Source organism: Bos javanicus, chromosome 18 (assembly GCF_032452875.1).
Source record: "Bos javanicus breed banteng chromosome 18, ARS-OSU_banteng_1.0, whole genome shotgun sequence".
In the NCBI taxonomy this organism is placed as follows: domain Eukaryota; kingdom Metazoa; phylum Chordata; class Mammalia; order Artiodactyla; family Bovidae; genus Bos; species Bos javanicus.
In genome coordinates this window covers 52,358,499-52,371,380 of record NC_083885.1, presented here as the reverse complement: position 1 = coordinate 52,371,380, position 12,882 = coordinate 52,358,499, and the positions used below count along the sequence as shown (strand labels likewise).

Below are 12,882 nucleotides of genomic sequence, written 5' to 3'. Positions count from 1 at the left end.
TAACTTCAAATTATATATGACAACACCCTCTACTACTATCTAAGGGTTTCTAGGTTCAGATTCTTCAGAGGAGAAGCACAGTTGTTCAGGCCATTGTATGGATTGTGCTGACATTTGTCAGCTCTCTAATTAGCTGTGAACAGACACAGCCTCTTAGGTCCCTCTCTTCATCAGGCTCTAGGGGAAAGGAGTCTCATTTGTTCCTTTTTATCAGTGGAGCAAAAGCTCTTCGTGGAAATCTCACCCACTAAACTTCCTCTTATGTCTGCTTGGGTTGGGATGCTGTCGTGTGGCACTTGTTGCAAGGAAGGCTGAGAAAATTACCTGTTATCCTTCCCAGTCTCTCCAATAGAAGCAGGCAAGAGGGAAGATACAGGAGTGTCAAGTCAGCCTCCTCAGTGTCTGCTACCTTCTGAAGGGATGAGAAGGAGCAAACAATGCAGAGGGTTTGGAGTAGAGTGTTCTGAGTTGAGGAGCATCAGGTGAAAAGGTCCTGAAGTGAATGTATTTTTTTCTATTGTTGCATAAAGAATTACCACAAACTTAGCAGCTTAAAACAACACCCACTTATTATCTCACAGTTTCCTGGATCAGGAGTTCAGGCAATTCTCAGATGGGTCTTCTGCAAGGCTGCAAGAAAGGCATTGGCCAAGTCTCAGGTCTCATCTGAGGCTCTACTGGGAAGGGATCCACGTCTGAGCTCTTACGGTTGTTGGAAGCATTCAGTCCCTTGCAGGCTGTCATAATGAGGGCCTCAGTGTCTTACTGGCTGTCAGCTGGAGGCTGCATTCAGTCTTTTCAGTGCTTTCCATAGGCAGCTCAGAACATTGTATCTCGCTTCCTCAAAGCCAAGACAGATGTCACACTGTTATATAACAGAATCACTTAATGTAAGCAGATACCACCTGTCACCTTTGCCATATTCAAATGGTTAGATGTAAGTCACAGGTCTTGCCCTCAAGGGGAGGTCTGCATCAGGGCATGAAAATCAAGGGACTTCCCTGGTGACTCAGATGAAGAATCCTCCTGCAATGCAGGAGACCCGGCTTTGAGCCCTGGGTTGGGAAGATCCCCTGGAGAAGGAAATGGCCATCCACTCCAGTCTTCTTGCCCGGGAAATCCCATGGACAGAGGAGCCTGGTACGCTACAATCCATAGGCTGGCAAAGAATCTGTCATGACTGAGGGACTAAGCACAGACGCGTGCATGAATACCCAGAGGTGAGGATTATGGGGGTCACCTTAGACTCTGTCCTCCACAATGGGGAAGCAAAGGCCATTCCAGGTATGGAAAGGTGTCAGCATGACTGAAGTACAATGAGAAAGGAAGCCCTTTGGAATTTTCAAGGTTGAGAAAGGAGAATGCCAGAGAGTTTGAGCCCCTACAGTCGGTAGCCCAGGAAAGCCCACCAGAACTGGAACTTACCTCTTGTCTTTGTGTAATAGGCGCTTGTGAATCCAGAACACAGCATCTACTGCCAAATCAACCGTTCCACCTAATGGAAGCAGAGATCCTTTCTCCAGAAATCCTAAAGAAGTCACGCTCAATCATATATTCAATGATGTTTATTACATACACATTATGTTCCAGCCATTCTCTTTGCAAACCTTGTGACATTCTGTTTCGATGTTTTTTCAGTCTCTAGACCCTAGCTCTCACCAAATCTTACGCTTTGGGCTCATGTTTCTTTAAAAGCGATAGAAACAAGTCAAAAGCCACCTAGAATTAAAGGACCAAGGTCTGATACCCAGAAGCTGGGGATCTCATAGTGTTTACTACATACATCATTGGTGGACAAAGCAGGCGGGGAGAAGTGTGAGCTTGAGTCAGCCCGAGTGGAGCATGGGATGTATCCATGGGTCAGACAAGCAGTGTCTTTTCACATCATGGTAGAGGATAAGGAACAAGGAGCTGTTAAGAGATGACAAGAGAAAACACAGAATGAAGCATGGGAATGAGGCACCTAGGGAGGTGCAGGCACGAGATGCTTTGAATCCCAAGAGACTCAGGGATGGAGATGTGAGGATGAGACTTGCTAAAGGGAACAAGGAGTCCAGGATGACTCCCAGGTTTCTGGCCAGAGCAACTGGATGACAGTTTCTTCAGGCCACTTTCTGAAGCAACAATAGGGAAGGAGTAAATCTGGGACAGAGAGAGAAATCAAGAATTTGGCTTGACACGTCAAGGATCAAGCCGAGAATCAAGCAGGCAAATGTTCATAACAGTCTAGGAAGCTCCCTTTCCAGCTCCAGCCCCAAATGCAGCAGCGGTCATGATGTTGATGCCCAAGAAGAACCGGATTGCCGTTTATGAACTCCTTTTAAGGAGGGGATGATGGTGGCCAAGAAGGATGTCCACATGCCATATCACCCAGAGCTGGCAGACAAGAATGTGCCCAATCTGCACGTCTTAAAAGCCATGCAGTCTCTCAAATCACGAGGCTATGTGAAGGAACAGTTTGCCTGGAGACACTTCTACTCACCTTGTTGGTACCTCACCAACAAGGGCATCTTCCAACCTGCCCCCTGAAATTGTGCCTGCCACCCAGCACCACAGACATCCTGAGACTGGCCAGCCATGGCCCAAGGTCTGCAGGGAGAGCGACCTGCAAGGCTCACGCAAGGGGAAGCTGACAGAAACACCTACAGACAAAATGCCGTGCCCCCTGGTGCCCACAAGAAAGCTGAGGCTGGGGCTGGGTCAGCAACTGAATTCGTTTAGAGGCGAATTTGGTCATGGACGCGGTCAGCCACCTCAGTAAAGTTGAAAGATTGCTTTGTGTTGAATAAACCTGTAAACAGAAAAAAATTTTAAAAAGTCAACATAGATCAGGGCTGGAAATATACATTAGGAGTTGTCAGTGGGATTCGAAGTTATAGGGTTAGATGAGATCTTGTGTCAAGGGTCCCCAGGACCACCCTCAGGCTCAATGATTTGCTAAAAGGATTCACAGGACCTCCAAGTTGTTATGACCATTGTTATGGCTCATGACAGCAAAAGGACAGAGAGTAAAATCAGCAAGAGGAAAAGGTACAGATGAAGTCTGGAAGAAACCATGTTCCTCAGTTTCCAGGAAGTTGACCAAGAAATAGTCCTTGGAAATAGGCTTTTTGGGGGGAATAGGTAGGGTTTGAGTAACTCAGACCTGCTGAGTTAACCTCTTCCCCTACAGATCCCAAAGACAGTAGATGAAGACAGAGAAGAGTAGGGGCTGATAAACTAAGCATGGGTCCCTTCAACATTTATAGTTTGAGGTAGAGGATTCAGCAAAGGAAAAGGACTGTCCTTTTTATCCTGCTGAGAACTTCCTCCTTGCTTCCCCCGAATATCAGAGAGACAGATTACACTCTCCCTCTCCCTTATCTTTGTCTTTGAAGCAGATGAATTCATAACTTCCTTGTTCTTCCATAGATGTTGAGCCCTCACCCAACTCCTGGCCAATAGAACCTCAGTATGAAACTTGGGTCTCAGCCAATTCTCAAGCAACTGAGAGAGAAATCTCTGGGTTACAAGGTCATCTGTGTAGAGTGAGTTTCTGTTCCTCAGGAGTAGCTATTCCAGAGTCTGTAATATTCAGGTTAGGTCAGGGATTCAGGTGCTCTTGCAAGTAGATATTACCATCTTATTTGTTTTTAAAGAAAAAAAAATGGCGAAACAGAAGACAAAGTCAGTTTTAAGCTATATAGTAGTAGTGTCTAAATATTCAGATTTAATGTCTGAATATCTTGAAGTGAAAAAAACAATGAAAACAAAAAAGTGAACAGAAAAAAGAGGAGATAACACTCCAAAGACCCCATTGTGATTTTGTCTTATTATACTAAATCTGTAGATCAATCTACAATGTTTTACCTCTTTACAACACAACCATTGTAATGTGGCGTTTGTATGTCTTTGATCTCAGTAGTTTCGAAGGCTTCTACTAATGTCTCTATATATTTTACTAAACTTATTTGTAGGGCTTCTTTTTTGCTTCTCTTATAAATAAATGTGAACCTTTCTCTGTCTTTTTTAAAAAATTATTTTATTTACTGGCTGTGCTGGGTCTTCATTACTCCTTGGGCTTTTCTCTAGTTGTGGTGAGCAGGAGCTACCCACTAGCTTTGGTGCGTGAGCTTCTCTTGCTGAGCCTGGGTTCTAGGGCCCACAGGCTTCCATAGTTGCAGTTCCTGGGCTCTAGCACAGGCTCGATAGATACACTCCATAGATACACTCCATGGTAAGTGGGATCTTCCTGGAACAGGGATTGAACCCATGTCTTCTGCATCGGTAGGCGGATTCTTTATTGCTGAGCCACCAGGGAAGCTCCTTTCTCTGTCTTGTTTGTAAACTAAATATTGCTTATGTAGAGGAAAGATGCTGGTATGTAGGCAAGGAGCAAATTGTGTAATGTAGAAATTAAGAGCATGGATTCCAGAGTCAGACTTTTCTCTTTAATTGTGGTAAAAGTCACATAATTTAAAACATACTAGCTTAACTATATTTAACCATACAGTTCAGTGGCACTAAGTGCACTGATATTATTGTGAAAATCTCAGCGTCTTCCATGTCCCGAATTTTTCACCTTCCTAAACTGAAACTGTCCCCATCCCACGTTTCTACCAATGTACTTTGCAGAGTCAGACTTCTTGAACTCAAATACTAATTCTGCCCTTACAATACAACCTGTTACTTAATATTACTGGGCTTCAGTTTCATTTTTTGTAAAAGGGAGTATCTGGTTTAAAATACCGGTAAGGAAGAGATGAAATTACTATCTGTAGATGACTGGCTCACTAGAGAAGCCAGGAAAATAAAATGGAATACTATGAGAATTCAGAACATTTCAGTAGGTTAACCAGATACAAAATAAATACTTAAAAAAAAAATCAACCACAATAACCAGCTATAAGAAACTTTGGGGGGGTAGAGATTACATTTCAAACAGCAATAATTTTTTGTTGTTAAAGTCAGATTTACGTGAGGAAAACTACAGTTTCTTGATAGTATTAAAAGAGAAAGCTTAAAAGTAAAGCTGTATGAAAACACGTTTCCAACCGCATCCCGTTTTCACTGTCACTCCTGAACGTCTAGCCGAGCCCAGGGCCGGCCTTTCCCAAGACAGCCACTTCCCACGCATCGGTCTTTTGGCCTCCATTTCCTGGTCTCAACGCCGCGCAAAAACTCGGACGCGCACACTCTCACCCCTCAGCCGCTAATTCAGTTTTCACTCCTGGTTCTTGTGTGGCCACCTCCCGAGTCCACCCCGGGTATGAAGCTGGAAACACCCCCCAATTACCGCCCGCACCGCCGAGGCTTCTGGGAATTGTAGTTCCGGCTCGCAGAGTCCAAACGCACTTCCGGGTTCGGGCAGAAGTGCAGCCATTGTCCCGTGCGCGGACGCTTGCAATCTACGTGCACCTCGGCCCTTTGGCGGTTAAGCCGAGCGGCCTTGTAGATGCCGACTAAGGGAGGGGATAGAACTAGCTTAAGCCTAGTCTGTCGTGTGCAGAGTCGTGGTAGAGAATTGCCTAACCGAGCTCGTCTTGCCGCAGAGCGGTGGTGGGCACTGAAGCTGTGACAGGCCCTGCCTGGACCTCGAGCTGGTGGACTCTCAGGTTGGTGAGGGGGCGGGGCAACGCCGGGTGCCTGGTGCGCGCATGCGCAGGGTCTGGGCGGGTGGCTGGGACAGAGTATGTGGGTGGGCGATCTGGGACCTGCGTGGGCGGTGCTTCAGCGTCAGATCACAGAAGTTGGTGGTGATGCTGGGGCAACTGCAGATCCCGGTACTGTGCTCTGCGCGCGTCCCAGGTGCGACGCACGTAGGGGCCTGGGGAGATTGGTGGAGAAAGCGGTTTGGGTGCAGGTTCAGGGTACAGCTGCATTATGAACTCACACTGTACTGTTTGAGTGAGGATCCAGGGGTGCTGAGGGATGGGTAAGAGAGAGCAATGGGGCAGAGATGGCTTGTGGAGGCGGGGATTTGCCAGGAACTGTTCGAGTCTCAGACCCAGAAACTTCGAGCCGGTACGCAGACAACAGGTCCACATTAAGGGCCTAGGAGGGGCTAGCAGGTACTATGCTTGTCAGGGCGCCCCCCAGCCCCATGCTGGCCACGTTTTGGATTCAGCGGTGAGGACACCGGGTTGATGGGGGCCCAGGAGGATTTTGAGTGGTGGGGAGTCTGGGCTGGTACTCTTCTGGTAGGGGCCCACCGATCCCAGGAGGGAGGAGGTCGTGGGTGCAGCTGAGCTCTGTGCCTATGCTTGGCTTTTTGAACAGGAAGTGAGAGGCAATCGCCAGGTGCTGGAGGGTCAGTGGAAGGATAGGATCCTGGGAGGGGCACGGCTAAGTAATGAACTTCACGCAGTTAATCAGGTATTTGACTGTGGATCATCAAGCCCAGGGGGCTACATGGTGGCTCAGTGGCTGCAGTGCAGGAGACAAAGGTTCAATCCCTGGGATGGGAAGATGCCCTGGAGAAGTGAATGGCAACCCACTCGAGTATTCTTCCCTAGGAAATCCCATGGACAGAGGAGCCTGTGGGTTTACAGTCCATGGGGTTGCAAGAGTTGGACATGACTTAGCAAGTAAACAACAACAACATCAAGCCCAGAGCCCTGCTCTTTGCCTTAGGAAGAAGTGCTGATTTGGGTCTGCAGATTCAGGTTGAGGGTGGCAGGTGGACACTAGGGGATCCTCAGTGTGCTGGGTGTTTGTGGGGGTGGGGGGTGTCCCAGGATCCAGTGGGACAGAGACTGATTCATGCTGCAGATTTTGGTGATGGGTGTAAGGTGGAGCTCGGGCACATGGTGGGCTTCCAGGTAGGTGGCCCAGAGGCCCCAAACACTGGACCATCCAGTGGAACTGCAGAGTCTTGGCCTGGGAGAGGGACTAGCGACTCTAGGTACAAGCATAGCTATTCAGGCAAGACCCTATCTGGGCAGGAGCTTCTAGAAACACAGTTGCCATGGAGACTGCATCCCTGAAGCAGAGGCTGATGGTGGGGTGTGGCCCACAGTGGACCTACAGGAGGATGCTATACTCAGGGCTTCTCCTCTTGCAGCTCAGGATCTCAGGTCCCTGCCTGTGCCTGGAGGAGAGTATGGAAGAGCAGGATGAGAAGCCCCAAGGGTCCCTGAAGGCCTGCGTGCAGGTGAGTGGAGCTTCCCTTCTCCTGGGAGACCAGAGTTTGCTCCCCCTATGCCTCACAGTCTGATCCTCTGGGCATGGGAGGAGGGAGCATGTCTGGCTCTCTTTGTCATGTTTTGGGGCTTCTGGTCCCTCCCAGTCAGCAAGCTTCTCACACTTTTTCTACATTTTATGGAGCTCCCTACTCTTCCTCACCCTTTTAACCCAATAACTCTTTCTGGAAGGAATTTGGCATCTCGTATCGAAAGCCCTGGGCTTCCTTGGTGGTCAGTGGTAAAGAATCTGCCTGCCAGTGTAGGAGATGTGAGTTCAGTCCCTGGGTGGGAAGATGCCCTGGAGAAGGAAATGGCAACCCACTCCAGTGTTCTTGCCTAGGACATTCCATGGACAGAGGAGCCTGGCGGGCTACAGTCCATAGGGTTGCAAAGAGTTGGACACAGCTGAGCAACTAAATGACAACAATGCAAAGCCCTTAGGCTACTGTTTCCCTCTTGACCAGCAACTCACAGCTTTGCTTGGGAATAAGCAGTTGGAAAGAAATTTCAAGAATATTCAATGTAAGAAGAGAGTTAAATGAGTTATAGTAAAACCTTGAATGGAATTCGCTGTAGATACTGATAGGCTGAAAAGATATTTATGATCTGGGTTAAGTAAATAGCATTTCAAAATGCTTTTTATAAAGGGGTATAATTTGTATGTACATGGAAAATATGTTATAAATTTATCAGTTAACAAAGATTATCTGTAAGTTGTATTCCGAATGACTTTCTGTTTTCATTTAGCTCTATTTTTGTCCTTTTATGCAGTGCATTTTAAGTCTAGGAAATAAACAGTTTAAAGCATTTTCCTACAGCACATCTTCTTTGAGAACATTTCATTTCTTTAAAATGTTAAATTAGGGGACTTCCCTGGTTGTCCAGTAATTAAGACTTCTCCATCCAATGCAGGGGGTGTGGGTTCAATCCCTGGTTGGAGAGCTAAGATCCCTCATGCCTCCCAGCCAAAAAAACCAAAACATAAAACAGAAACAATATTGTAATACCTTCAATAAAGACTTTAAAAATGGCCCACATCAAAAAAAAAATCAAACTTAAAAAAAAAAAAATTAGTTAAATTAGAATTTCACCTTTCCCTTCCTGAACAGTTCAGTCCTGAAGCTGTTAGGTGGAGCAGAGCCAGTTAGGCGTCTGCAGCTAAGGGAGGGCTACCTACCATGGGGCGTCACAGCCTGATCAGGGTGACGAGGGTGTCCATGTGTGGGGACGTCAGTGACCAAGCAGGGTGAGGATGGTGGCATCAGGAGTCCGAGCCCAGGTCAGGTGAGGTAAGTGCCCATACAGAGGAGGAGATGCTCGTTTGGGGTGACAGGAACAGAACTGGTGAGAAGGACTTCCCGAGAGTGGATGCACCAGTGTGGGTAGCCCAAGTGCAGTGGGGGTGTCCACGCAAGGGCTGGTCCGGCCTGGGGTGTCCAAGCCACAGCAGGGTGAGACAGGCACCCGTGTTTGGGGGTGGAGGTGCATCCTGGTGTGGCATGTCACAGCCTGAGCAGGCAGAGAGTATCTGCATGTGAGAGTGCCCCAATGTGGAGTATCAGAGCTCAGGCAGGATGATAAGGGCATCGACACAGAGGCCACAGCCAAGTGGCACGTGAGAAGAGGCCTGCAGAGTCAGAGCCCAGGCAGCATGACAAGGGCTTTTTGGCAGAGGCCGGCCTCCTGTGGGGCAGCAGAGTCCTGGTGGGCCAAGGGGTGCCTGTGTGGAAGAGAGCGTGGCAGTGGAAATGGGAGATCAGTTACTTACAGAGGAGTTGATCAGATAAGTAAATCTAAAAAGGGTCATGGTGAAACCACTTTAGGCCAATCCTAAGGGAAATCAACCCTGAACATTCATTGGAAGCATTGATGCTGAAGCTGAAGCTCCAGTATGTTGGCCAGCTGATGTGAAGAGCTGTCTCACTGGAAAAGACCCTGATGCTGGGAAAGATGGAGGGCAGAAGGAAAAGGGGGTGGCAGAGGATGAGATGGTTAGACAGCATCACCAGTTCAATGGACGTGAATTTGAGCAAACTCCAGGAGTCAGTAGAGGACAGAGAAGCCTGGTGTGCTGTAGTCCAGGGGGTCACAAAGAGTCAGACATGACTTAAGAACTGAACAACAACAACAGAAACCGCTGGGTGGCATTTCTGGGGCTCCAAGGAGCTCCAGTTCTTTCTATCTCAGCACAGTGAGGCAAAGTGATAGCTAAAAAAGTGACTTATTAGGATAGGACACTTGTGAGGCTTACAAGCAGGCGGGCGAGAGGGGGCCATGCCCCTGAAACTTAGTGGGCTACAGTTTTATAATCAAGGGAAAAGTGAGGAGGGGGAGAGGACCACCTTCCTCCTTCTTGAGTAGATGTCATGCTTCTATCATTAACTCCTCCTCCACATTGGGCAGGGAAGTTTTCTTGTCCCTACATGGTCATGGGACTATCATGGCGCAGTGGAAATGAACAAAAGAGATTATGCTCTTTTGCATAAGGGTAAGTAACATATGAATTGATACTTTTGAACTGTGGTGTTGGAGAAGACTCTTGAGAGTCCCTTGGACTGCAAGGAGATCCAGCCAGTCCATTCTAAAGGAGATCAGTCCTGGGTGTTCTTTGGAAGGAATGATGCTAAAGCTTAAACTCTAGTACTTTGGCCACCTCATGCAGAGAGTTGACTCATTGGAAAAGACTCTGATGCTGGGAGGGATTGGAGAAGGGGAGATTGGAGAGGAGGAGAAGGGGACGACAGAGGATGAGATGGCTGGATGGCCTCACCAACTCGATGGACGTTTGAGTGAACTCTGGGAGTTGGTGATGGAGAAGGAGGCCTGGTGTACTGCAATTCATGGGGTTGCAAAGAGTTGGACACGACTGAGCAACTGAACTGAACTGAAATAACATATGCTCATGCTAAAAATGGTACATTATCTCAGGTTTTAGTAAACAGAATGTCACCATTTACTTATATTTTTGTTTTTGTGTACACAGAGGAGCGTGTCATAGGAATCATTAACTCACTGAGCTCGCCTATCAGGATGCGGGTCTCACACCACCATTCTTTTATTCTTTTGGGGGCGTGTCTCATATGCTCCTGCTGCCTGGTTTTGTTGCTAGGCAAGCGTGCTTTCTTGAGTGATCATTAACTTACAGGGGTCTCCTATACATTTTTCTTTACTTAAATCCCCTAGTGGGATTAACTGTTTAATTACCTACTTTGTCCCTTTACTCTGTTCCCTATCAGTGGGAGGCACATGAATGTTTTGATTTCCCAGTGCGTATCAGAGTTACGTGTACACTATACTGGAGTCTGTTAAGTGTGCAGTAGCACTGTGTCTAAATAAGCAGTGTTTTTGTTGTTTAGTTGCTAAGTTGCATCTAACTCTTTTGCAACCCCATGGACTGTAAACCTGCAGGCTCCTCTGTCCATGGGATTTCCCAGGCAAGAATACTGGATTGGGTTACCATTTCCTTCTCCAGGGGATCTTTCTGACCCAGGGATCAAACCCCAGTCTCCTGCATTAGTAGGCAGATTCTTTACCTCTGAGCCACCAGGGAAGCTCCATAACAAGGTACACACCTTAATTTTAAAATATCTTATTGCTTAAAAATTGCTGATCAACATCTGAGCCTTCAGCAAGTCATAATCTTTTTGCTGGTGGAGAGCCTTGCCTCATTGGTGGCTGCTGACTGATTGGGGTGGTGGTTGCTAAAGGTTAGGGTGGCTGTAGCAATTTTTTAAAAGAAGGTAACAGTGAAATTTGCCTTATCAATTGACTTGTTCATTTATGAGCAATATCTCTGTAGCCTGCAGTGCCGTCTGGTAGCATTAACCCACATAACTGAAAATATAACTTCTTTCGGAATAGGAGTCAATCCTCTCATCCTCCTGCTGAGTTATCAACTAACTTCAGGTCATATTCTAATTCCTTTTTTTTTTTAGGTTTTCTTTCTTTCTTTCTTTTGGCTGCACTAGGGTCTCCGTTGCTGTGCACGGGCTTTCTCTAGTTGTGGAGAGTGAAGCTACTCTCTAGTTGGGATCTGTAGGCTTCTCACCATGGTAGCTTCTGTTGCAGGGCACAGGCTCTAAGGCCCTTGGGCTTAGTTGCCCCACGACTTGTAGGATCTTCCCGGACTAGGAATTGAACCCGTGTCCACTGCTTTGGCAGGCAGATTCTTAATCTCTGGACCATCAAGGAAGTCCAGTACTTTGTTGTCATTTCACCAGCGTCTTCACCAGGAATTGATTCCAACTCAAGAAACCACTTTTCTTTGCCCATCCTTAAGAAACCATTCCTCATTCATTAAAGTTTTTTTCCACGAGATTGCAGCAATTCAGTCCCATCTTCAGGCTCCACTTCTAACTCTAGTTCTCTTGATATTTTCACTTCATCTACAGTGACTTCCTCCACTGAAGTCTTGAACTCCTCAAAGTCATCCATGAGGGTTAGCATCAGCTTCATCCAAATTCCTGTTAATATTGGTATTTTGACCTCTTCCCATAGGTCTCCTGGAGGAGGATATGGCAACCCACTCCAGTATTCTTGCCTGAAAAATCCCATGGACAGAGGAGCTTGACAGGCCACAGTCCATGGGGTCACAAAGACTCAGACATGACTGAGCATCTGTGCACGTGCATGCACACACACACACAAATAAATCTCCTTAATGGCATCTGGACTGATGAATCCTTTCCAGAAGATTTTATACACATACACATACACATATCTCCTTAATGGTATCTAGACTGATGAATCCTTTCCAGAAGATTTTCAATTTTCTTTGCCCAGATCCACCAGCAGAATCACTGTCTTTGGCAGCTATGACCTTATGAAATGCATTTCTCAAATAAGACTTGAGAGTTGAAGTGATCCCTCTTCATGGGCTGCAGAATGGAAGTTGTGTTAGCTGGCATCAAAACAACATTAACCTCGTTGTACATCTCCGTCAGAGCTCTCAGGTGAGCAGTAATATTTTGAAAAGAATCTTTCCTTCTGAGCAATAGGTCTCAACAGCAGGCTTAACATGTTTGGTAAACCATGTTGTAAAGAGATATGCCATCATCCAGACTTTGTTTTTCGATTTATAGAGCACAGGCAGAGTGATTTAACATAATTTTTAAGGGCCCTAGGATTTTCGGAGTGGTAAATGAGCGCTGGCATGAAATTAGTCACCAGCTGCATTGGCCCCTAACAAGAGAGTCAGCCTGTCCTCTGAAACTTTGAAGCCAAACATCGATTCTCCTCTCTAGCTAGGAAAGTCCTAGATGGTATCTTATTCCAGTATAAGGCTGTTTTGTCTACATGGAAAATCTGTTGTTGAGTATAGCCACCTTCAGTAACTACTTAGCTAGATCTTCTGCATAACTTGCTGCGGCTTCTTCATCAGCACTTGCTGTTTGACTTTGCACTTTTATGTCACAGGAAAACAGCTTCTTTCCTTAAACCTTATGAACTAATCTCTGGTAGCTTCAAACTTTTCTTCTGCAGCGTCCTCACCTCTCTCAGCCTTCACAGAATTTAAGGGATAGGACGTTGCTGTGGATGAGGTTTTGGCTGAAGGGAATGTTGTGGCTGGTTTGATCTTCTCTCCAGAATACTCATTTTCTCCATATCAGAAATAAAGCTGTTTTGCTTTCTTGTGTCGTCTGTGTGCTCACTGGAGTAGCGCTTTTCATTTCCTTCAAGAGCTTTTCCTCTGTATTCAGAACTTGGCTGTTTGGTGCTA

General features: G+C 46.6%; 2 protein-coding genes and 1 pseudogene across 7 annotated transcripts in view; all 3 read left to right on the top strand.

Moving 5' to 3' along the window:
• CEACAM20 (CEA cell adhesion molecule 20) overlaps window positions 1–1,594 on the top strand; it is a 74,262-nt gene extending 72,668 nt beyond the window's left edge. For all 3 annotated transcript variants that reach the window (XM_061388581.1, XM_061388580.1, XM_061388579.1), the window contains one exon: window positions 1,446–1,594. In XM_061388581.1, coding sequence (XP_061244565.1) covers window positions 1,446–1,499 — 54 coding nt within the window. In that variant the 3' untranslated portion in view covers window positions 1,500–1,594. The remainder of the gene's footprint in view (window positions 1–1,445) is intronic.
• Window positions 1,595–1,692: 98 nt separating this feature from the next.
• On the top strand, window positions 1,693–4,678 carry LOC133230732 (small ribosomal subunit protein eS10-like; annotated as a pseudogene).
• A 970-nt stretch (window positions 4,679–5,648) lies between these two features.
• Window positions 5,649–12,882, top strand: part of ZNF180 (zinc finger protein 180) — a 19,339-nt gene continuing 12,105 nt past the window's right edge. Inside the window, exons 1-2 of one of the 4 annotated variants that reach the window (XM_061388577.1) lie at window positions 5,649–5,787; window positions 7,043–7,132. In XM_061388577.1, coding sequence (XP_061244561.1) covers window positions 7,082–7,132 — 51 coding nt within the window. In that variant the 5' untranslated portion in view covers window positions 5,649–5,787; window positions 7,043–7,081. Of the gene's footprint in view, window positions 5,788–5,820; window positions 6,051–7,042; window positions 7,133–12,882 lie in introns of those variants that run through there. The other 3 variants (XM_061388576.1, XM_061388575.1, XM_061388578.1) reach the window with 3 other exon arrangements.